This window comes from Hydra viridissima, unplaced genomic scaffold (assembly GCF_058129835.1).
Source record: "Hydra viridissima isolate aposymbiotic clone 2 unplaced genomic scaffold, HvirCarnegie_v1 scaffold_14, whole genome shotgun sequence".
In the NCBI taxonomy this organism is placed as follows: domain Eukaryota; kingdom Metazoa; phylum Cnidaria; class Hydrozoa; order Anthoathecata; family Hydridae; genus Hydra; species Hydra viridissima.
This window is the reverse complement of record NW_028324313.1, coordinates 5,216,029-5,242,500: the sequence shown is the minus strand read 5'-3', so window position 1 is coordinate 5,242,500 and position 26,472 is coordinate 5,216,029. Positions and strand designations below refer to the sequence as shown.

Below are 26,472 nucleotides of genomic sequence, written 5' to 3'. Positions count from 1 at the left end.
AACAAACCTCCATTATCATTTTGCTGATGCGTAACAAAACTTTACTATTACTTTATAACTTATTACAACCTTTGCAGATTTAAAAAATGAATTTTTACCAAGCAAAAGTAGTTATTTGGGTATATTGACGTAATTAATTTAGGTTACATTGTGAAAGTATATTTGTCAATGAATTCGTTAGAGAAAACTGCCCAGTGAGCAAGATGTATGCGGCCCGCAATCGGACCTCTTGTAGCACGCACGCTGGTCCGACGTCGGCTAGCCACAACGTTACCTGCGCGGCTTGCTCATCGGTTATTTGACGGTCCACATTCAGCATGCCGATATAGGCGCAACATTGGTCCGCTAGCGGCAAAGTGATATAGGTTGAATAACGGTTTGTTGCTGGTTAGCCGCCTTTGGCTGGCCAGCATCTGACCGCTAGCTGGCCTATGCCATATATATATATATATATATATATATATATATATATATATATATATATATATATATATATATATATATATATATTCATAAATTTTTTTTCATGCTATATATACACATATATATATTCTTTAATTTTTATATGATGTATATTTTGCTGTTCTTTGTCATTTTTTTAATAAATAAAGGCAAAAAGAATTATTTCAATATTCGTTATGTAACATAGAGGCAATATAAACACAATCAACTAAACCAATCATCTTTTTTTTCGTTTAAAAAACTATACATTTATCTATACACTATTGACTGCTCTCATTTTTCTTCCACCATTCCTGTCTGCAGCTCCTCGTAAAAAACGAACGACTTCAATCTGAAACTCACTTTCGGTTATTGATCTCGTCGGTGGATTTTTACTGATTCCTCCTGTAATTAGAACATTATATCAAAACAAAGCCTTTATCAATCAAAAAATAAAATTCTTTGCATAATTAGAAAATGTAGGCTGAAAAGATTTTTTTTTATTTGTTAATTTTTCAGATGATTTAAATCTACATTACTCACAAAAAGTACTTACTTTGCAGCGCTAAACAACAATTAAGTTTGCGAAAAGCTCTTTTAGTGAAAACGTTTTCTCCATCTCCGGCCTGTCCAACTGTTCCTGTCCAGTTAAATTTTCGTTGTAGGTCGTTAGTTAATAGTGCGTTAATGGCCCTTTTTACAATTTCTCTGAGTGTTTGACCACCTTTGCTGGCAAGAGCAATCACCTATAATTCAACAAATTAATCGTACCCAATTTAAATTGTGTCACTTTACATTAATGAAATAAGAAGTATTAAAAAATAAATAATACTACAACTGATACTGAGTAATTTAAGTATTAGCTGAATTTAATCAAAACACTTACCAGTTTGGTGAAAACTGAGTTGTCTCGCTTTATCAAACTGTCAAATGCATCTAAATCTATCATACTGTCATCGTACTCATTTTTATTTTCAAGCAGTGCTTGATGTAGCTGGGTGTTGAACTCGGATTGACGTTGTAATTCTTTAATTGATGTTTTCATCTCTATTAATAAAGTGACCAATGTCTTATCCATGATTTCTAAAACAATACAACAAACAATACAAATAGTAATATAATAAGTAAAGTTTTATTAATATGCTGAACTTATATATATTTTTTATTCTGAAACTACCTAAAATTCAATTGATTGTTTTATATCAGGGTTTTCCTTATCCTAGGTAAGTTGCCTTTGCCACAGCTAAAGATGCAGGATAAGTTTAATCTCTTATTTAGGACATGATCTTGTTTTAAAGATAGTGACCTGATGAATTAAATATTTACCTTTCGATTTGCAATCACTTACAGGAAAGTGTAATGGGTTCGTTGATAACATTGAACATTGATGTGGCGTATCAATTAATGGAACTTGGGCAAATCCTACAAAAAAACAATTGTATAATATTTTTTACTTTGTATGTTTACGCCCTAGTCTTCTAAAATAAAATTAATTTAATGAGACATTAAGAATATAACATATATTTTTCTATATATATGAAAATAGTTACCTTTCAAGTTAGTGTCACAAATGTGCTTTTGAGAAAAAGGCATTGGAGACAGCACAGTTTGGGCCAATGTACTTATTGGTTCTTCTGAAAATTCTTAAATAAAACAACTCAAAAATTATATTTTCGGTATTATATTTATTTATAAATATATGTATAAAACAATAAAACAAACAATATAAATAGTAATATAATAAGTAAAGTTTTATTAATATACCGAAATTTTGATGTATATATATATCAACGCTTGGAATTAGGGTCAGCAATAACAGACCTAAAAGTGTTTGAGGTCCGCAAAAAATTGTCAACCTCTATGTGTTATGGTAATCTCTTTGTGTCAAATATTTTTTGCTGACCTCATTTTTTCTAATTCCGAGGGTTGATATATATATATATACACACACATATATATACATATATACCCTTTAAAAAGAAACTTTTAACTTGCCATGACATCAATAATACCTTTTAAGTTAAAATCTGCCAATGGATCTTTACTGAATCCTAAAAAAATTTTGACAGAGTTAGATTTTATACATCTTTAAACTTTAAACTAATGCCTTCTTATATAATTATATTTATTATTATTCTTATATAAAGTCAATTTTTAAGAATAGGAAAAAATGGTACAAAGAAAAATCTTTAACCTTTTAATTTGGGAAACTCTGGAACATTTGGAGTTGTGGTGATTGTTTCTATTTTTATGAACTTACTTTTTCTACTTCTTTCTAGAACAGATGCTATTATCTTGAAGTTCACATCATCATCAGATTTACAGTCATTTTCTACAAATCCACTATAGTCTACTCTGTTAAAAAATGTAGATATCAAAAAATACAAAATAGTTTTAATAATTGAAAAGTTAATGTCAAAATAGATATGCTTAAATAAATTCTGTTTCACATACCGCTTTCTTAGACGACTAGCATTTGCAATGCTTTTTTTCTCGTTCTCTGTGAGATTGAGATCAGACTCAATATCTGCAACTTTCTCTTTTTCAATTGCCCTCTCATAGGTTGCTACAAATAGTAAAACAACTAGGGTAATAAAAGTAAAAGATTCGGATTGTCTGGAAAGCGAGTTGGAAAGTTGACTATTTGTGTTAGAGATTAAGAAAGACAAAAGTTGTAGGGCTTAATGCCTGCAGAGTCAATGACACTTTGATGAACCCAATAAAAACATAAACCTCTTGATAAAGGCTTTATTTAACAATAATATACTATCTAAAGATACAAGAGTTTTAAATATATACATAACACAAAAGGTTCAAAATCAATAATATAAACACTAAGCATCACAACAGACACTAGAGCCAAGGCATTCAGTGTGATGAGCATTTAAGTCACCAACAACAATGTTATTGGCTAATGTATAAAGAAAGAGGGCTTGGTATATTTGATCTGAAATAACATTGAAGTGGTGAAGTGGTGTTAAATGAAAGCACACAAAAGATTAGTTTGTGGATTCAAACCTAGTTTCCTGACAAATGGGTGAATTCTTACGAAAGTAAATACTGAAACATATGACTTTATGAAATAAAGGAAGATAACAATCAACACCAAGATCACAAGATGAAACAGCTGAACTCAAATTAGTCTCACATGGTAAGATAAATTTAAAGTTACATATATAGCCTAATGTGCTATTCTTTGTATGATGAACTTTTATGAAACTCTTGGTTATATGAAAAGATTAAATTATAAAAAGTATAGTACAGTTTTATTATTTATAACATTTTACATACACTACATTAACAACATTTAACAAAGCTTATATACCAGCTTTTCCAAGCACTCTGACTCTGTGCTCCTGCCAATTTTTGTCTGGCTTTAACTCATTCTTAACCATGTTATTATTTTTTTTTGGTTTTAGCAAAACGGCGGATATTGACAACAATCTTCTTCTTCAGAACTTAGTCAACTCTTAGGAATAATACCAATTCACGAGTTTCTTCAAGGTCTTCAGGGTTATCAAGGAACTCAACAATAATGAATGCCATGATATAAACCTGAGATAAAACATATTTGAATACAATGGACATATTTATTAACAATATGTTAATTATTGCTTAGGTAAAATTGCTAAAAATATTAAAGTGTATAATGAAATCTATATCTTATACTACTTATTTTCTTTGATTTTACAATCAACAATATATATATATATATATATATATATATATATATATTTGGATGTGCAAAAAATATATACACACATTCATACACATACATATCAGTGTGTTAACAACCACAACATTTTGCAACTAAAACTCTAGCCAAACCACTAATGTAAGTCTGTGCTTATATAAACAGTAAATAAAACACTGATCCAATATCAATCCAAGTTGATTACATACTATACTTAGCTCGTTTGTACTAAACTGATATCAGTTGGGAGTAAACTTAAGAATAAAGTATTTAAACATAAATAAAAAACAAAATAATAATAAGACATAACAAAATAATAAATAGTAACTTTCAGTACAGTAAAAATCATAAAACAGCAAAAGAACAAAATGCACCTATGTAATATCAAAGAACAAAATGCACCTATGTAATCAAAGAACAAAATGCACCTATGTAATATCATTTTTAAGGAGAAAAATTAAAGACTAATTTTGTTAAGTTAATAGAAACCATATGCAATTATATTCATATGACAATTATCACTAAAATGAATTATAGTATATAGAATATATTTAAAAATGAAGCATAGGTACAGCAACAAAATTTTGTTTATAAGATAAAAGTACATATTTGCATTTTATTTCTGATAATGAGCATTTTAGGAGCTGTTTCCTAACAATGACACAGTGAAAATTTCTACATTTTTAGAATTACATGGATATGTAAAGAAGCTTTCAACTTGTTCAAAAGATTTATGTATAATAAAAATCTGATCATCACTACATCTTGCAATATTTTGCACAACAATTATTGCACCTGATACTAATCTAAAACAGCTGTCACCCAAAGCTACTTTAATACAAAACTTAGAAGTATACAGCTCTTTGTACTGACTACAAACATTAATTCTACAAATTGCACACAATGGACCATCAAAATGTTCTTTCTTCAGCTCATGTTTTACTGACAAAATTGCATCACCTTTATATAGCTTTTGAGCAAGATTTTTTTCATAAATTCTTCTCACAACTAGTTGCAAAGGTAAATTAGACTGTCAAACTAATCTTTTTAGGTATTGCAAAAGGTTCTCAAAAGGAAACGCTGAAATATTGTCCAAAGGACCAAACCGTTTTGCGTCTTGGGTTAAATGAATCAGCCCATGCATATTGTAAGTTAAAAATTCAGGACAATATAAGTTTCCTACATCTTTAACAAATGTTACAAGTAATTTATGAGCATAATCTGCATATTTGTGGCACAGTGATTCACTCAACAAAATACTCATTCCAACACATAATAGCATAAAGTTGTTATACAGACGTTCTGATAATACATCTTTCAAACAGACCATCCCTGTATACAGTAAAAACTGCCTAAATTCAGATGCTTTCCACTGTTCAAACTCTTTAAATGATCTCGGTTTACGTGAAAACTCTGAACACACATGTGGTCTCAGAGTAATTAATTTTTCGGATAATTCCTGAAGTACACGAGGCCCAAGACGCGTATTTAAAGGCCCCTGTATCCATGCATATATCAACTTTCGCATAACACCCAGGCATACAAGATGCATGTAATCATGAGGCACCTGGGAGATCAAACCAATAGATGTTCTATTCAAAGGGCTCACCATAATATGGTGCTTACCATCAGACGTGGTAGCAAATGACAAATCTGTTCTTAATTTTGCGTTCATTTCTGGAAATGTAACTCTGCCAATGAATTTACCATGTTGCTCACATTTATCACAACCATTGTATGCATTATGACCTTTATTACATTTAATAAATGATCTTGCCGGCGTATCACAAATAATTGCTGAAACTTTAACAACATAATGATACCCATTAAACATCAATCCTTGACTTTCTAGTTCATTTACTTCATCAACAAAATCTTTAAGGAATGCACCAATATCTTCTGGCTTACCATTATCACAGTGCAGTGCAATTATATATAGTTTTTTATTACACTGAAGAATGCCATTAAAAATTTCGACTAATCCCAGAATCGGCCACAACTGCATCATTGAGCTTTTAAATAGTGGCAGTCCATCTACATTGATTTGAATAGATAATGTTTGATCTACTGATTGCTCAATGTGTCCTCCTAACAATAATCCATGGTTAATACCTATATAGCAGTATGAATTGTCAATGACCGAATTTGGAAACTTTGAAGTTTGAAGAACTGTTTTAGCACATTTTGGTAAATCAGGAAAAGTTTTTTGTAAAACATTTAACAATTCTTTCAATGCTAATTGCGTAATATTATGTTTAACAGACCAACAAGCCAAATCACTTATTAACACCTCAGTTTCATTAATTTTTTTACATTTACTATTATACAAAGATTCATCTAAATATCTATTTTCAAGTTTATCTTTGCAGTTGTCACAATTATAATCTTTTAAAGTATCAACAACTAATGGACTCAGTACCAAGTTGTTTGCAGTATCTGCACTAAATGGTATTTCGTCTCGGGCGCTACTCGACTTTCTCCCCCCCCCCCCCCTACTTTTATGATTGATTCTGATAGAGAATTTCATGCTGATTTATAAAAATATAAAAACATAGACCTGAAAATCAACGGAAAGTGCTCTAATTCGAAGTCAAAGTTGTAAAAAATCCCACTAAAAACCCTAATACTCGCCATTTTGAAAATAATAAGTTAATGAACTTTTAGCTGACAAAAGCAATATATTAATAGCATGGTTTTTACGTTAAAAAAGTCGTTAAAGTATGTTTATCTTGCGCAATTTTTTGTGGCAATGAAAGTAGCCGTTTTTTGATTATTAGAGAATAAACTACTTTGTAAGTAATGTACTTTTGTAATAAATTTTAAAAAAGAATTCAACAGTTTTTTTTCCCAAAAGAAGAACTTTTGAAACTCAGTTCATAGTTGTTCTATCACATGTAAAATTTAGAAAATGTAACCTTCAAACCGTTTTTTTTAATAAAAAAAACCAGCGTACAATACAATAATAATTATTCATCAATTTTTCTACATTCTCAAAATCTACGTTCAAACTTTACTTGAAATTTTCTATTAATTTCATTTCCCTATAACACTTTCGTTACCATACTTCAAAATAATAATGCTAAGTCTTATGGAAACCAGGTCTGTTTATTGCGCAATGTAACGGTAATTGATTTTCGTTAAAAATGAAAGCGTTTTGAAAAAAAATGGCGAATATTAGGGTTTTTAGTGGGATTTTTTACAACTTTGACTTCGAATTAGAGCACTTTCCGTTGATTTTCAGGTCTATGTTTTTATATTTTTATGAGTCAGCATGAAATTTTCTATCAGAATCAATCATAAAAGTAGGGGGGGGGGGGAGAGAAAGTCGATTAGCGCCTCATCTCGTTGAAATAAGAAAGCAGATTTAGAAATACTATCAACTATTTTCCCATCCTCAGATAGATCATACATATTTTTTTGACTATAACACTTGCCAGTAATAATTGCAACATCTGCATGGAGTCTTCTCTGTTTGCTCCAGTAGCTTGACATATATATCTGTAGAGTAATTTTTGTTTAATATGTGTTTTACGTATATACATTATATATATAATGTTATATAATATTTATGTATATATGATAATAAAAATATGAATATATATATATATATATATATATATATATATATATATATATATACATATATGGCGCTACTGCAGTTTCTTCACCACCCCCCCCCCCCTTTTTTTTATGATTGATTCTGATAGAGAATTGTATGCTGATTCAGAAAAATAGCACTTTCCGTTGATTTTCAGGTCTATGTTTTTATATTTTTCTGAATCAGCATAAAATTCTCTATCAGAATCACTGATCTCAAAATATAACTGGATGAGTAGGTACAAACGGCGGGGCGGAGCGGATCGTTTAAACGGTACAAACGGCGGGGCGGATCATTTAAACGTTACTAAAGCGAGTTATATTTCATTAAAAAAAAACGATTCAGATATAGTTTAAATTCACTAACGATATAATATTTAGAAGGAATTTGCATATTACAATTTTATTAAACGACAAAAAAAAGTATATAAGTTTATAATATTTTATAAATTTTATGAACTCAAAAAACAACGTGATCCGCCAATTTGTATCAAGTGATCCGCCTAATATTATGATTGTTTGAATCGAACTCCTTTAATTTTAATGATTGTTTTACAAAAAAACAAGGTGATCCGCCAACTTATATCAAATGATCCGCCTAATATTTTGATTATTTGAAACAAACTTCTTTAATTTTAACGATTGTTTTTCAAAAAAACAAGGTGATCCGCCAACTTATATCAAATGATCCGCCTAATATTTTGATTATTTGAATCAGACTCCTTCAATTTTAACGATTGTTTTACAAAAAAACAAGGTGATCCGCCAACTTATATCAAGTGATCCGCCTAATATTTTGATTATTTGAAACAAACTTCTTTAATTTTAACGATTGTTTTACATAAAAACAAGGTGATCCCCCAACTTATATCAAGTGATCCGCCTAATATTTTGATTATTTGAATCAAACTCTTTTAATTTTAACGATTGTTTTACAAAAAAACAACGTAATCCGCCAAATTATATCAAGAGATCCGCCTAATATTTTGATTGCTTAAGTCTAACTCTATAAGTTTTAATGATAGTTCTACCAAAAAACAAAGTGATCCGCCAATTTATATTAAGTGATTCGCCTAATATTTTGAAACTCTGTAAAGTTTAATGATTGTTCTACAAAAAAAAAACGTGATCCGTCGATTTATATCAGGCAATCCGCCTACTGTTGTCATCGGCCAGAGTGAATGTTTATTGCTTAAAAACAAAATGTTACTTGACAATGTAAAAAAAAATCAAAGCAAAGTTTGGAATGAAAAAGAGAGGGGGCTACACAACATGAATTTTAATTAAATATATTATTAAAAGATTTTATTTAAAGTAGGTTTTATTTAGTAGTAAACTTACATAAAACTTTTAAAAGAAAAACAAAAACCATTATCAAAATGCAAGATATATTTACCATGAGGAACTAAAACTGCAAGGTTGTGGTTACAGATGTAATGGATAACAACAAGATCTGTCCGACTCAGATCACAGTACACAAACTTCTGGAAATCATTTGAAATTCCTGTTGGTGTAACTGTGGCAAAATGGATCTTTGTGTAAAGTGGCAAAGTCCGAGGAATTTTACTGGACCCATTTTGCTTCCACCTATACCCATCTGCCCGCCAATCGTCTAAAAAAAAAATAAATAAATATAATATATATTTATACATACACACACATATAGATTGCATATACAATAAACAACCACAATATTTACATGCAACATCACTTGGCAACAAATAAGGAGAATTTAAACTTTTGTGTGAACTAAAAAGAGCATGATTTAACAACTCATCAATTTTATAGTTAGTAGGTTCCACAGTATAAAATAAAAATAGATATGGCAGGCAAAAAGGTGGAAATTGCTGGAATTATTGGAATTGCTTTATACATGGAGAACAACTTCACATCATATAAATTAAGTGACAGTAATCAGGACAACCAAAATTGTTGAGTAAAAAGAGCAAAAATATAAGCAAACAAACAAAGTTCAAAGCATGCAGAGGTAATAATAAAAAATACAGCTGAGAACAAACCAAGTTTATACCAAGGTACGAATTCCTTATAAACAAAACAGAAAATTTATGGAACATATTCAGGGTGTTAGCTAGCCTAATCATTAGCCAAATGGCACCGAGTATACTGTAGAATTCCCAATGGGTTTAAAGTTTCCAAAATTCAATACCTCTTTTTTTTTTAGTAGTAGTAGTGGTTAGTAGTAGTGGTAGTGGTAGTGGTTAGTAGTAGTGGTAGTGGTAGTGGTAGTAGTAGTAGTAGTATTAGTATAGTAGTAGTAGTAATCTTAGTTGGCCTCATTTTAAGATTTGCCTAGCTCTGGCGCTACGAATTTTGCCCTCATGTTACAATATTTTGCCTGCGTAACAATATTAAGTTACACAGAATGTTCTCATCTTACGAATCTGCCCTTATGTCACAAAATGTGCATAGCATGAGGGCAAAAACTGCACTCATGTTAAGCTACATAGTAACATCAGGGCATTTGTCATAAAACTTATTTATTTTAAGATAAACAATTAAGCAAGCAAATTGGTCAATTTAAACATGGCAAAGTTTGATGTATTAGTGGAATGATTAAGATTGATATAGTAATAAATTTAGATTGATAATATAGTTAGAACGATAACATATTAATAAATAATATTTATGTTGAACATATATGTAATAATATCTAAAATAAATTGAATAATGATATTGACAATATATTAATTAATTAAGATTAATAATAAAGTTTACTAATACCTTAATCTAAATTTTTTATCAGCAATAAACACAAATTTATTGTTACCTAGGTAGTAATTAATCTGTGTTTATTGTTAAACCAACAATGTTATTGAACTTTTTGTTGACTAATCATACTAATTAATAATACCTTTGAGGTCCTCATTGATGTAAGTTCTATGTTTTTTTGGTACTATAACTAATAGAGATTTACAGAGATAAAGAACAGAATCAGGAGTAATAAAGTAGCAAGCATGGTAAAGAGATACAACCTTAGCAGATGGTTAAGATCAGAAGTAAGATTTGATCCTAGAAGTCAAAGGGTAGATGACTCATTCAGTACATTACAGTTCATAAATATAGGAAGATCTAGATTTTTGCAATAAGGATTCCCCAAAAAAAATTTAGTCTTATCTGAGTTAGAGATAATTCTCTATCAAAAAAAGAAAAAATATTATAACTTTATTTTCATTGCAAAATTATAAGTTTAATTTTATAAAAAAGTTTTGAAAAGTTTTAACTTTGAAAATATGTTTTACCCATTTTTATACCCATTTTAGGGCTAGAAGTTTGGGTTACATGAGGGCTTTGAACCGGGATTATAGATATATTCCTGTTTATCATAAAATATATTCCTGGCTAACACCCCAACATTGCCACAAGTCAACAAATGTAAACAGTTTCAAGAACAAATTAGACAAATATTTAGCATTAAAAAAATTAACTTAATGAGTTTTAATAGTAATAAAATTTTTTAATACTAATAAAAAGTATAAAAAATTTAAACAAAAATTACTTTTGGTCTTAAGTCTTCTAAGTAGTTTTTGTTTAAATTTTTTATTCTTTTTATTAGTATATACCTACATTATCAAAAGTGAGTTGTCAAAGTGAGTTTCACACAGCTATGTGTTAACAGCAAGTGAATTAGAAACTCACATTATATACTACTACTAAATTATATTTTATATACTACTACTAAATTATATATACTATTAATAAATTATAATTATAATAATCAGTGGCGTACCTAGGGTAAATAGCGCCTGGGGCAAACACCGATCTCGCGCCCCTCCTCCCCCACATAAAGTGCTTAATTACAATTTTTTAATAAATGATGACACAAACTTTTAATAAAACTTTATTATTCATTATAAATAAACAATTTGTTTATGTAACATACATCACAAATTTACTTTTCTAGCTTTAATTGCTGCAAATTTCTTAATAACATTGTCAAAGTCAATTTCTTCGGTAATTTCTCGCTCTATGCTTAGTAAAGCGAGATCACAGAGACGGCTTTGGCCCATCGAAGCTCTCAAGTAAGAGTTAATCAGTTTAAGTTTACTGAATGATCTTTCACAACTAGCTACAGACACAGCTATTGTTAGAAATATTTGCAATGCTATACGCATATTAAGGAAAACGTTTTCGTCTCCATATTCAACTATAAACATAAGTAGTTGCTCGGGACTTGATATTTTTTCCTTACGGCTAGTAAGCAGCATTCTACAGCCCAAAATTTCTTCGTACAGTTCTCGTCCATCCACATCAGAACTGTAGACTTCGCCAAATTTTTTACATTGATCTTTTAAGTGATTGATTTCCGTATTGAAGCACAACCCTTCCACATCAAGAAGAAATCCAAATTTTTCATCAATTTCCATTAATCGAACGCTTCTTGTTTTCAATTCATTAAAAAGACGGTCGACATTCCCTTTTATTACCTTTTTCATTTCTTCTCTTGTTGTTAACTCAACATCTCTATACATTTCGCCATCCATTCTTTTTTTTCTTCTTTGACGTCTTTCAAATTCAACAACCCATTCGTTGCAAATTTGAACTCCTTCTTTTAGTGAGTCAGTAACTAAAACTTCTCTCTCACTTTGGAAATAATCTTGGAGCGATTTCAAATCTAAAGCTGCATTATGAAAGTTCATTTTAGGATCCTGCAACCTCTTTTGAACACGGTCAATTCGGCCAAGAATCTTGTTCCAAAACCCTAGCAATGTGAGAAAGTCATACGTTAAAATTCTATTATAAAGCTGCTTTGCATCGCTTTTCGTTTCATTTGACGCGCTTTCGTCTACCATTAAGTTCTGAAGAACTTCCACTATTTCATCAATATAGGTGTGTACAGGTTTTACTGATTCTGTTTTAGCGCTCCACCTGGTATCGGAATCGGACTTCAAAGTAATAGGCACAGCATCTTTAAGTTTTTGCCATCGTTGAGTTGATCTTGAGAAAAAAACGTAAAGCTCATTGATGGTTCCAAAAAAAGTAACCATCATTACTTCTTCTTTAGCCGCATGTACGCCTACCAAATTAAGACTATGATTGTCACAATTGACAAATATGGCAAGGTTGTTTTTTTCCTTTATTATTTGATGCACACCACTCTTGTGGCCAGCCATAACAGCAGCATTGTCATAGCATTGTGACCTGCAATTTTCTACATTCATATCGTCTTTTTCTAATTGCTCCAATATTGTTTGAGCTAAGCTAGCTGCATCCTTATCGCTGAGTTGGATAAAGCCAAGGAAAGATTCTTTTATATATACTGTTGTTTTCTCGAAATCGATCTCGACATGCCTAACTACCTCAGACATTTGTTCGCGATGGGCTAAATCTGGAGTTGAGTCAAACATTAGCCCATAATACTTTGCTTTATGTATCTTTTCAAGCAAGTTAGCACGAACAGTGGATGCTATGATGTGAATGAACTCGTTCTGAATGTTGGGAGAAAGATATGTTGTGGATCCAGGATGGCTCTCCGCAAATTTTAAATGATCTTTAATAACAGGATCAAAATTGGAAACTAGTTTCAGTAAACCAAGTAAATTTCCTGAGTTAGCATTTGATTGAAGTGATTCTCGGTGTCCTCGCAAAGCTAAATTTTGGATTGCAAGGTATTTGATGCAGTGCAACAGCCTTTTCAAAATATCACACCACTTTTGATTTTCTCTTTGAATTTGTTGTTGAAGTTCTGCATCAATTATTCCTCTATTGTAAAATAAATTTCTTTCCAGTTCTTTCCATTGGGTAAAGCATTGTCTGTGGTTTTTTGAATTTTCATGTACATTTATTCTCTCAGGTGCTTTCCAATTATTAAATCCGCTTTCTCGTTCCAAACTAGATTGGTTTTCGCATTTTAAAAAAAGAAGACAGCAAAAACAAAAGGCAGATTTTTTGGAAGGCGAGTAAACCAACCATGAACGCATCACTTGCTCACCGTGACCATTTCCTAATTTTTTAAAGAACCAACTTTTGTTCATAGAACGATTGTTAGTCGGCAGAAAAGGACCTTCGATGTTTTGGAAATATTTAAAACCATGTTTAATAATTTCAATTCTCAATGGATCAGTTATGATTGCTTTTCCTGTTTGTTCACTAAACATAAGAAATCCGATGTCGTGTTCTACAATAATTTTAGGTATGGGACATTTAATAATTTGGACGTTTTCGGATATCAAGTCTTTATCTTCAACGTCATCAATCTTCATTTCTTTGTCAAACTCAGGCCCAACTTCTGTTTCTTCAGAAGTAGCAAGGATTTTGGAATTATAACTAAAACTCTCTGCATCGCCATCAATAGATGCCGCAGCTAATTCTTTCTTGCTTGAACTTGACCCAGTATCTTCTTGAGGCCTTGTGCTTGCAGAAATTTCTAGATTATCTGAAGAAGTCGTGCTCGTGCTCGTGCTCGATTTTTGAAAAAACATCTTAAAAACTTTGCTGCTTTTTTCTTTTTCTTTTGCCTCTAATGAACGTCGTTTTCGACCTGCAGCCCCACTTTCCTTCTTTTTCTCAAAAGAACGATTCATGGTTCTCAGCTAATTATTTTTAAAATTATTAAGAATTTGCTATATATAATTGACAAAAGCAATATATTTTTTAATTACCTTAACATATCTCAACAAAATATTTTAGAATATATTTGTAGAAGACGAATCCAGTGATTCAGAAGGCGCCCATGCAGGCAATACCAGGCGCCAGTGTATATTTCAGTTTTGATTTATTTAAGGTGGCTCACCCCCTTTAAATCTAACTTTTTATTTATAAATGTTAAAAGCTTGTTTTTTGTTTTTTATATAAAGAAATTATGTTAAAACTTCAACTTTTTAAAAGAAAAATGAAATTTGCTTTTTTTGATGCTGAGTCAGAATAATTTGACTAAAATCTTACCTTAGTTAAAACAATGATATCTTGACTAAAAAATAGACTAAATATACATTTTTTTTTACCCCCCTTTTTTATCGATCTTAATTTTTTTCTTCAATTTTTATTAATAACAGTCGATTTCCTTGACATATTCGTAACCGCTTTTTTTAGCACATTTTTTAGAAATATAATATTTTGCAGAACAGTTGAAAAGCATAATAGATCTAACACTGAGAAATAATTCAAAACTTAATTTATTTTATATAATATATTATTTCTTAATTTATTTTATATAGTTCTCACTTATTGTATCGCAACCAAGCCTCTTTTGCGCCCCTTTCAGGTTGGCGCCCATGGCACGTGCCCTGCCTGCCCCACCCTAGATACGCCACTGATAATAATAATAGACATTTTATATACCACTACTAAATTATAATAATATTTTTAATAATATAGCAGTTACTCTATTGTTATAATTTATGATTGTTTTTAAGCAAGTACAATGAAAGCACATTGGTGCTCACATTTTAAAATCATAACACAGATACTTTTAAACAGCATGTATAAAAAAGGTCATTTAAAAATCTGCAGATTATTTTCTATAGCATATCACTGACATAATACAAAATAGACACAAGCATGTAAGTTTGCTATGGAGCCATTTTACCATAATAAATAAATCTTCAAATAAATTATAATAGGAAAGACAATTTTTAGCTTCAAAAAAATGTTGCATATTAAATGACATCTTGAAAATATTCAATATAATATTAAATGACATTTAGAAGTCCTTTCTTATTTATTAATAAGATATCTTGCTTTACTATAGCATAGCCTTAAGTAAAGGATAAACTATGCCTAAGAAATGTTAGATTTTACTTTAAACATATTAAAAGAAACAAAGCTATATACAGTCTTGTAGACTACATGTAGGCTACCGTCTACATTGTAGATTACAGGTATAACTTCTTTAAATGTGTTTAAAGTCTAACTTTACTTTAGGCATCGTAATTGATTTTTACTAGTATAATCCAAAAACTATGCTATTTACTACATTATACTATTTTAGTATACAAATATATTTAAAAAGTACAAATACTATACAAGTGCACTGAAATATTGCTGCCTAACCTTTTCCATGATTCACTTGTACGACATTAACTTCGCCTGCCTTAGGATTGTTGAGTGTAGTTGTTCTCAAAGGTGGGCACTTCCGATAAAAGTTCCGATAATCGATAATCGATAATTATCGGATTAAGAAAAAATTATCGATTATCGGACTAACCTAACTATCGGACTATCGATTATCGGACCGGCAAAGTTGAACTTCCGATAAAGCGATAATTATCGGATCAAAGAAAAATTATCGTAATAAAATTTTTTTTTAAACTATCGAACTAAATTATCGGACCGACTCAAAACTATCGGACTAAACTATCGGACAGACTCAAAACTATCTGACTTCTATTTTTTAAAATGTTCATATATTTAATATTTTGCATTTCAAAATTGGGGTATTTTTCACGAAAAAGACGACATTTAGACAGCCTTCCGCGGCATTCTTGGACAGGTGGCGCGTAATTTGAACAATTTATAATAGTAACTCCGCTCTCGCTGGGTCCTTGCTGCATTCATTTCATCGTTCTGAGTATCATCAGAAGAGTCTGAGTGTCTTTGTGCTTTTAACAGCAGTTAAGTCTGCTATTATTAAAATGGACAGATTTTTTATCCCTTCTACAAGGCGGCCTTCTAGCGCCATGAGCCTAAGTGATGAAGAGCAAATCTGTGAAGGCACTACCAGCCGGGAAGTCAGCCCGTTAATACAGGAAAATGTCGCTTCTTTAGCCAGGACTGACATATCCAGTCAGGGGGACAACCAGATTGCCCATAACAGCGGAACCAGCAGGACCAGGGCTCCCTTCACTAAGACAGATGGGAAGGCACAGGCATTGTGGAATTGTCAGAACAGGAGGACAGTGGCGGCCAATCAGATAAAGGAGGCCATCGGTAAAAAGCTTCAGACACCAGGGGTGACACGCTGGAACTCATACTACGATTCCTGTGCTGCTCTGCTTGAGGTGTTGGAGGACCGAGATATGATGGAAAAGCTGAATGCTGTAATGCTTAAGCAAAGCTTGCCTTATTTGTACATTACTGATAAGGACCTGCTCGCTCAGTACTGCAAGATAATGAAACCGGTTGCAACATGCCTGGACACCCTGCAGTCTGAAGTGAATGCCTATATGGGCATTCTCCTGCCTACTATTAAGCTGATGAAGGACCAAGTAGCAGGCTTGAGGAGGGATAACAGCATTGTTGAGGGGCAGGCGTTGATAACATACCTGCTGGAGAACCCTCAAAATCCACGTGTGGCCTTGAAGGGGAGGTTTGAGAAGATATTTGAGGATAAGGACCTTCAAGTGGCCACTGCCCTCCACCCCCATTTCAAGCTAAGTGTGGTTGGGTATCTTAACCCAGCCTTGAAAGGTGACATCAAGAGGCAAATTGTCAGACAGATGGTGATCAGGGCCAGCCCTGGAGAAGAGACTGGTGGAGAGACTGGCCAGATGCAGAAAGAAGATGAGGAGGACCCCTTCAAGTACATGAGGGACGACGACGATCTGTTGGCAAGAAAGGGTGTCCTTGAGGAGGACATTGAAAAAGCTTACGATGAGTGGAACAGAATCAGAGTGAACAGTAAACTACGTGTCTCTTATGACCAGTTCCCCTGCTCCACAGAGTTGCCTGGTTGGATATGTTCCTCAAGTACAACACCCCCTCCCCTCCTCCGCAGCTGTGGAGAGGCTGTTCAGTAGTGGTTCAGATATCTTGAGGCCTAAGCGGTCGAACCTGACAGCCAATAACTTTGAAAAACTTGTTTTTATCAAGGGTAACCTTCCCTTGCTTTCTTAAAATAAATTTTTTGTACGTTTTCTTTTTACAACTTTCTAAAATTTTTTGGAAAAATTACCATTCTCTTTTTTGTCGAAATTTTCTAATGCAAAAATTTTTGTGGTTATTTTTTTTATATGCTGGACAGCAATTTTTCTATATACCACCATGGCATACTGCTTTGGGTGACAAGATAAACTATAACATGCATTTAGTTATTTATGTTTTTGATATTTTGAGATAATTATGATCGGAACATGCATTTTGGAGGTCAACATGTTAAAAAAAAACCTCAGAGGAAATTTTTTTATTCTGGAATTTTTTAACATTAATACACAAGATCTTTCAAGAGAAGAGATAATTTCATCAATTAATTTTTTTAAGTAAGATTATCGGACTTAAATTATCGGACTTAAAATTATCGGACTGGTCTTTTTTTTGAACTATCGGACTATCGATTATCGGACCGGTGAATCTGGAAAATTATCGGACTATCGATTATCGGATTAAGAAAATAAACTATCGGACTATCGATTATCGGATTAAGAAAAAATTATCGGGTGCCCACCTTTGGTTGTTCTATCTTCATTATTGCTCTTGGCGATAAGATTTGCAATAACCTCTATTTTAAGGTGCTTTATGGAACCTATCAAAACTGGCACAGCCATTTATTAAAAAGTCATCATAAAATAATTTAGAAATATATTTGTTCAGTTTGAATTCGTTTGCAGAAATTTAACTATTAAAAGTGCCGTGTCACTTGAATGATCCGCTCAGCTGATCCGCCCCGCCCCGCCCCGCTGTTTGTACCTACTCTAACTGGATAGCGTATTCAATTGCCTTTTTCAAAAAAAATTGAAGCCAAAATTGGCCTCCCAAGATGGCGGCGATCGGAGCTCCTAGCGATGATCGATGTACATTTTATAAGGCTTTTTACAGAAATATTAAAGAAAATAAATAGAGTTTTGAAAGAAAAACTAGACTATGAAATAAAGTTTTAATGACTTTAAAGAAATGAAATGATTTCTAAAAAAATCAGACAATTAAAATAATTATTTTGATACTAAGGTACAAAATATTCAATACTTTCGATTAAATATTTACTTTACGATTAAATAATATTTATGCATAATATATGTACCTTTTAGTTCTTAGTTACCCAATGCAATGTGCAAGAAGTTTGATAACATGACTGTATGGTAAGCGGCAGTGGTGTCTATTTACAATTTTGACAAATTTTATATTTTCAATTTTTGTAGCAAGATACCAGATATGTACATGTTGCATGAACTATTAGCTGAAGCTGTGAGTACACACAACTCAGGGGTTCCTTCTAGGATTATTTAATACATATATGTAATTAATGGATATAGTATTTAATAAAAATATTAAGTACAAAATATTATTTTTTAATATGTTATTTTACTTATATATTATTCATTGTAATATTTCAGCTCTCAATAATTGAGTCAATTGTTTTTAACTTATTATTCAAAACAAATCATTAAGGGAATGTTTTGATAACATATGTTTTGTATATTATCAAACATTATCAACATTATGTATCTTATCAAAAAACTTATGCTATGTAAATTTACAATAAACCATCTGCATTAAATGTTGGAATGCATCAGTACTTTCTTATCATTTCGAACAAACCAGCTTTTTAAAATTCAAAGACAGAGGAGGTTTAATTAAACCAACCAAAAGTGTTGCTATCATATGCGAAGAAGCTGAAAGATGTTTCCATAGGTTGCTTGCCTCAATAAATGGCAACCTTCCAAATGAAATAAGAATTCAAAATGCCATTTCTAGTGCTGTTTTGAGATCAGTTGATTACTCAAAACTATTTAATGAACAAACTTCTCATATGTTTGACTCAGCTATAACTGATAACCATTTATTTGCACTGATTAAACATATACAAAACTATGCAAAAATATATCTTTATCACCTGGGTAAAAAACAAACTGCCAAAATAACTGGAAAAAAGCTTAGGAATCAATTAACAAAACTTATCCTATTCAAAAACCAATCAAAAATATTTTTATGATATGATATGATATATATATATAATAACTCTAGAAGGAACCTCTGAGTTGTGTGTAATCACAGCGCTCAGTTAATAGTTCATGCAGCATTTATAATTTTTTAGTGCCTATCTGATGAACTAATGCCTAAAAAACATTTTATCTTAAAAATAAAATCAGCTGCCTACCATGCTGTTGTGTTATTAACCTTCTAGCACACAGCATTGGGTAGTTAAGAACTAAAAGGTACATAAATTATATAACAAATGCTAACTATTTGAAACTTGAGATTTCTGCACAAGCAAACAAATACTTTTTCTTTACTTTTATTAAACAAACCAAATTTAAGCAAATTAAAATTAAAATTTGTACTTAGTTTTACTGAGAATTTTTATTTTATCATATTTATTCTAAAAAACGAAAAACAGAAAGTTAATATAGAGCAACTTATTGTAAGAATATGTTTTGTTAAATAAAAAAATATTTATATTTGAAATTTATGTAAATATGTAATATTCCGTTATTTTTATGAAAAAAATCTTATGTTAAACAAAAAAACTAGATTTTTATTAGAAAATTATATATTTATCAATATTTGAACTCAAGATATAAAACTTGATTATCATCAGTTTCTTAATTTTCATATCACCGTTCCTTAATTCTGCCGCCATCTTGGGAGGCGGAATTAAGGAATGGTAATATGAAAATTAAGAAACTGGCTTCAAAAAATTATTTCGTATACGCTATCCAGTTATATTTTGAGATCAGTGATCAGAATCAATCATAAAAAAAAAAAGGGGGGGGGGGGGGAAAGAAACTGCAGTAGCGCCATATATATATATATATATAGATATATATATATATTATATATATATATATATATATATATATATATATATATATATATATATATATATATATATATATATATATATATATATATATATATTCATATAGTACACTTTCTCACAGAAGTGCGATTACATTTTATCAGTGTCAAAATAAAATTCTTGGCAACGTATTTACAACTTTGTAACATAGTGTACTAATTTCAATTTTAAGTTATGATAAAATTGAAAGTTAAAATTGAACATATACTCTAATGTTCTTGACACAGCTTAACCATAAGATTTCTTCATCGTTTCGTAAGAAAAGAATTACTTTCTTACTTATTTTAATTTCTTTCTTACTATTTCTTGATTAATCAACTGGTGGGTTTTTAAAACGCATGGTAACATTTTGCGGTCCGACGCTGGTTCACCGTTTGTTTTCCAACGTCGGGCAGCCGCTAATGGTTTGCTATAAGTTAGCTGTGGGCAAGCCGCCGTCGGCTTTCCAGCTCAAATTAGCATGAGGTCCACTCTTGGTATGCCGACGTTGTTGCGCCATGCAAGGCCCGCTATTGGCCCATCTATATTTAACCAGCGTCGGCGCGCCGCTAACGGACCTTTACTACCTTTCTCACTGGGTGCATACCAACATTGTGAAAACGTTTGTCTTTTAAAACATCCTGCAACTCGTATGTAATGATCCAATATGTCATGTTATGGTGCAATTAGAAATGCTTATTAGCATTTTGAAATGTCGAACGTCATAGCATTATAAAATCCTAACAACTATCTTACACTTTTTAAGATAATAAACAGCTTTGTTGCCTAATTGTATTCTAATATGCCAATTCCACAAGGCTGCTGATTAAGGCAGGTTTGTGTGATACAGTATAAAAGTAAATTCCATTTAGTTACAAACAGTTCCAGAAAGAAGTGATAAATGTAAAAGGAGTAAAAGAGAGTTCATGAAAAGTAGTTACAATAATATGAAGTATTAAAAAAAATTTGTTTTAAAACGTTTAATAATGAATCGGTATGAGCTGAATTTTATAAGAAGAAGAAGAAGAAGAAGAAATATGCCAAATCACATATCAAGGTTTATTATTGACAGAGTCAATCCTTTAGAAGTTTACAACGATATAGAATTACAACGATATAGATTTTCCAAAGAAACCTTTTTAACATTAGCTAATGACATTATTAACAACAACTTTAACAATTGAGGGTGCCCTCTATTATCTGTACAACAACTGGCTATTGCATTTCGGTTTTATGCTACTGGTTCATTCCATGTGAGTATATGTTCGAGAAATGGTATCAGAAAATGGTACATTCTTATTGTAGATTTTATATTATGTTTTTAAATAACATCATTTTATACCAACAAATGATAATATACTTAAGTAACAATAAATAAACTCTTTTAGAGAGTAATAGGAGAGCTGGAAGTTTTTAGAGAGTAATAGGAGGAGCTAAAGTTAATCAGCCAACTGTTTGACAAGTGGTTAAAAACATTTCAATTCAAATTGCTAACAAAAGATATCAGTACATAAAGTTTCCAACAGAAGCTGATTCTTTGATTCAGCAAAGGTAATTATACGTTTTCATGGATAATTGCATTTTCCCAGTTAACCATTTCAACTGGGTCCCAGATGGGAACCAACTGGGGAAAATACTGGGACCCATCTGGGTATCCCACATGGGTCCCATCTTGATTCTGTCAGTCTGGGTTTTTGACGGGAAATCCCATATCGATGGCTCCGCGCAAAATCGGACTATCTGCAATCTCCGCGGAAAACAAATTTGGCATATCTGCAATCTCCGCCAAAAACAAAATTGGCATATCTGCAATAGGGATATGACTTTTTTGCAACCTACTAGGCCTGTATCGTAATTCAATGAACTTTTATGTAAAAAGAACGAATAGATGTTTCATTTTGACATATTTTGAAAAAAGGTCACCCCAAAACCAAAAAATCGAATTTTCAATAGGTACACTTTTGTACAGTAAATGAATATTAAAGGCTGAAGATGTTGTAAGAGTCATACTCCTGTTGTTATTTTATTTATTTATGCAACATGTACTGTGATATAACAAAAAACATTATGTGATATATAATTATACATGTATTACAAAATTAACAGTATCAAAGCGTCTAGTACAACAATATACATAACTGTCTGTGTCTATAGGCCTACTGTGTTTAGTACAGGGGTCACATGATGCTCACGTCTCATAAAGAGTCTAGCGCTTATTACTTAGAATGAATCGAAGTTGCAGTTTGTCTTTCTTTCTGCAGGAAGCATACAGGTCTTGCATCACCTTGATTGCACGTTCAGCTATCTGATTACTTCGTGGTATGTCGATGACGGATGGCTCTTTCTTCCAGTGATTTTTGAATGACTGCAATGCCTTTTTGTAAGGCTTCAATACATCAGATAAATTCTTGAAGTCATTGTCATTGTACTTTTGACTACTAAACCAATGTTCTGCCCACTCATATGAAATGAACCTGCAAACCTTCTCCAAATTCTTTCTCGCTTCAGGCATAAGAATGAACGCCAGAATGGCGAGAATGGCTCTTGAGTTCCATCTGGCATTGCTCATATTAGGAATGTTCTGAAAGTGAATCAGAGGGAAGTTTCTTTGTTCTTCATAGAACCTAAACACTCTTGTTAAATGGTACAAAAACTTCATATCGTCTCTCCACCCTGATTTATCAAGAATTTCTACAGTTCCATTCACAAACTTATCCTTCAGTTCATCATACTTATTCAACAGTTCAGACACAAATGGGTATTCAATGTTTGGAGATTTGGTATCATCCCCAAGTTCTTCGTCCATCACCAGACGGAGAATCCTGTCTAGTACGTGATGCTGACAACCGATAAATTGTGGTATTGTGACACCCTTTAATTTAAACATACGTTGCAACTTCACAACAACTCCATTTCTCTTCCCAGTATTGACGTTTGTTGTATCAGTAATGATCATCTTAATTGAATTCCACAAATTGTATTCATCAATAAGTTTGGCAATTTTTTCAGCAACAGTTTCAGCTTTGCCATCTTTTAAACGCAGTGCATCAAGTTTCACGTCAGTTCTTTCATTCTGAAGTACAACTACCTGATATTCCTTATCATCTATTCGTTTGCCGTCAAAGTGTAAGGACCACTGTTCCATTTTAAGTTGTTGTATCATTTCTTTTTTTAATTTACCTGCCTCTTTGAATGTGGACTTGTAAATTGCTGATTGACTTGGAGTTGGAATATCAATACCTTGTTGTGATAATACATTGCATATTTTAGCAGCTTTCTTTGTGGAAACTCCACTTGATGTAACCATACTTACAGCAAATTTACTTTTGTAGTGCTTTCTAGTTTTTTTCTGAGTGTCCTCATCATCGTCTTTATCACCGTCGTCGTCTTCATCATCTTCACTCTTACTTTTGCAGTTTTCAGATTCAGTACCACTGTCTGTGGTAGACAGGACTTGTGATGTGGAAGGTATTGCTGTTCCAGACTGGACTTTCCTTCTCTTGGAAGGGTGAATGGTTTCTTTACTTGCCACTTGTCCTGTTGAGTACCCCACCTGTCCTTTACTTTCTTTTTGTAGGTGGTATAGACGTTTATCTTCCGAGGATAACCACTGGCCATTCACTTTCGTGATGTCAAATAATGCATTGAGAACATCATATTTTCCACGCTTGACACATTCATCATAGACCTTCAGCACCTTCATAAGCTTTGCTCTTATCACTTGATCAGACACATGTGGAAAATTCAGTTTATTGTCCCACAATTTTGTAATTTCCTTAGAAATTTGGTCTATTCGTTCTTTTCTTCCTTTAACATATGCTCCGAGAAACTGGTATCTTCCTACGATCTGCAATTGAAGTGGTATTCTGGATTTTTCATCGAGTGAATGTTCTTCTACAGCCACGCTTCCTCTTCTTCTGTGTGACTCTTGAAATCTCACCAAATTTTTAGTCCAAGTCTTCTTGTTCTTTGTTACTGTGGTATGACTTTTCTTGTGAGACATCATATAATATTGTTACGACTTTACGGATAGCTGAGCGTAAATATCCGTTTAATAAAGTCGTTTAATTAATAAAATACTTTAACTGTATAGTAATCCAATTATAGTTCGATAATCCAGTCAATGTTGATAACAGTTCGATAATCCAGTCCGTATCCTAACGATAATGCTACAACTACTTATACTTCGTACACTTACAGCGTCTTTAGTTCGCTACAGTAGTTCCTTATTAGCTCAGTTACACGCAGAGTACTTCATAGAACTATTCACATTATCAACACTGAGCTCACATTAGCAACACTGAGAATTAAGCTGAGAATTAAGCTTAAGATTAAAACATCGGTCAAAAATGAATGTATAAAAATGGTAAATCAAATTTTTATTTTGGGGGTGACCTTTTTTTGTTGCAGAAAGCTATTTGGGCCTTTTTTCATGATTTTAGGTAAAAGTTCATCGATTTATGATACAGGAAACATTTTATTTGAAAAAAAATTAAAAAGTCATATCCCTAATCTGCAATCTCCGCGTAAAACAAAATTGGACTATCTGCATTTTTGCCAGATACATTTTTGGACTATCTGCGTTTTTCGGGTGCATAAATTTTTGGTGGTGTTTCTTTAAATATTTGAAGTTTTTTATAAAATTCTACAATTTTTTAAATAATAGCGATTATTTAAACATTTATTAATAGCGATTATTTAAACACAAAACTTTGATCATAACTTGATTAAGTTTGTGAGTAATCAAGTAGTTTTAGTTAAGATAAATATGTTAAAAATAACATATGTTATTGTCAATAATAATATAGCATATATAACAAAACATTGTTATGTTACATACTAATTGCTAAATTCATCATACATAATTTGTCAATTTTATTTAGCCTTGTTGTTGTGACTAATAACTTTAGATCAAATTAAATTCTTGTTATGTTATGTTGCAATGTTGCTAAGTGGTCTTTATACACAAGATCTGCATATAAATATATACAGGATGTCTGCGAAATCAGGGAAATGCCAGGGAATTCGGATATCTTCAAAAAAATCAGGGGATTATCAGAGAAATTAGGATAAATTTTAGAAAAATCAGGAAAGATGAGTCTTTATCAAACTTATATAACTTAAATAAGTTGTATATAGTTCACGTAATCTAAAAGTTTATTTGGCAGATAGTGTTATGAACTTCTCTTGATATATTTAATGTGGGTTGTATTATTGTTTATATTTTTGCAGTTGAAGAGCATTTTTCTAAACGAGAAATAGGTAAATATCAGGGAAAAGCTAGGGAAATCCAACTTATAATATTGGCAGACACCCTGTGTATATATATATATATATATATATATATATATATATATATATATATATATATATATATATATAAACTATGTTAGTGTATTCTATAAATAGAGTGCTCAATGGTCTTAAAGAGCAGAGCAGTAATAAATTAGTAAAAACACTTATCTAATTTTTTATTCCACAACTTGTTTCACCATCAATAAGTAATCAGGAAGGTTAACAAATTAATCATTAGTTAACATGTTATATATTAATCTTATATATTTATAAACTTATCTTTCACCATCACTAGGTTCATCAGACTTCCTGATGAACCTACTGATGGTAAAACAAGCTGTCAAAGAAAAAATTAGATAAGTATTTTTGCTAATTTATAATATATATATATATATATATATATATATATATATATATATATATATATATATATATATACATACACATATCACAATAATTTTGTGTATATATAAATATATGTATGTATATATATATATACTATATGTGTATATATAAATATATGTATGTATATATATATATATGTATATATATATACATACATATATTTATATATACACATATATATATACACACGCATTTATAAATATATATATATATATATATATATATATATATATGTATATATATGTATACATATATATATATATATACACGTATATATACACACACACACATATATATATATATATATATATATATATATATATATATATATTGTAAATATATATATATATATATATATATTGTAACCTAG

At 31.3% G+C, this 26,472-nt stretch overlaps 1 protein-coding gene, 1 long non-coding RNA gene and 2 pseudogenes across 9 annotated transcripts; all 4 read right to left on the bottom strand.

Moving 5' to 3' along the window:
* Positions 1 to 671: 671 nt before the first annotated feature.
* Positions 672 to 6,789, bottom strand: LOC145182699 (uncharacterized). 8 transcript variants are annotated; one of them, XM_090072019.1, is made up of 10 exons: positions 5,096 to 6,789; positions 3,767 to 3,996; positions 2,896 to 3,007; positions 2,636 to 2,796; positions 2,454 to 2,492; positions 1,992 to 2,084; positions 1,768 to 1,863; positions 1,328 to 1,524; positions 998 to 1,187; positions 672 to 846 (listed from the first exon to the last, which is right to left on the bottom strand). In XM_090072019.1, exons 2-10 carry the CDS (start codon positions 3,834 to 3,836, stop codon positions 716 to 718), a joined length of 1,089 nt encoding a protein of 362 aa, XP_089928145.1. In that variant the 5' UTR covers positions 3,837 to 3,996; positions 5,096 to 6,789; the 3' UTR covers positions 672 to 715. The 8 variants fall into 8 exon arrangements, with proteins under 8 accessions (XP_089928145.1, XP_089928148.1, XP_089928152.1 ...); XM_090072022.1 differs by having other exon boundaries at positions 2,702 to 2,796; positions 5,096 to 6,786; XM_090072026.1 differs by having other exon boundaries at positions 2,636 to 2,791; positions 5,096 to 6,549.
* On the bottom strand, positions 3,026 to 3,671 carry LOC149879000 (uncharacterized; annotated as a pseudogene).
* Positions 4,539 to 6,662, bottom strand: LOC149878999 (uncharacterized; annotated as a pseudogene).
* Positions 6,790 to 8,814: 2,025 nt separating the features above from the next.
* LOC149878998 (uncharacterized) lies at positions 8,815 to 14,971 on the bottom strand. Its single transcript, XR_016446739.1, has 3 exons — positions 14,636 to 14,971; positions 9,129 to 9,344; positions 8,815 to 8,923 (listed from the first exon to the last, which is right to left on the bottom strand). It is a non-coding gene; the product is annotated as an uncharacterized LOC149878998 (long non-coding RNA).
* Between the last annotated feature and the right edge of the window lie 11,501 nt (positions 14,972 to 26,472).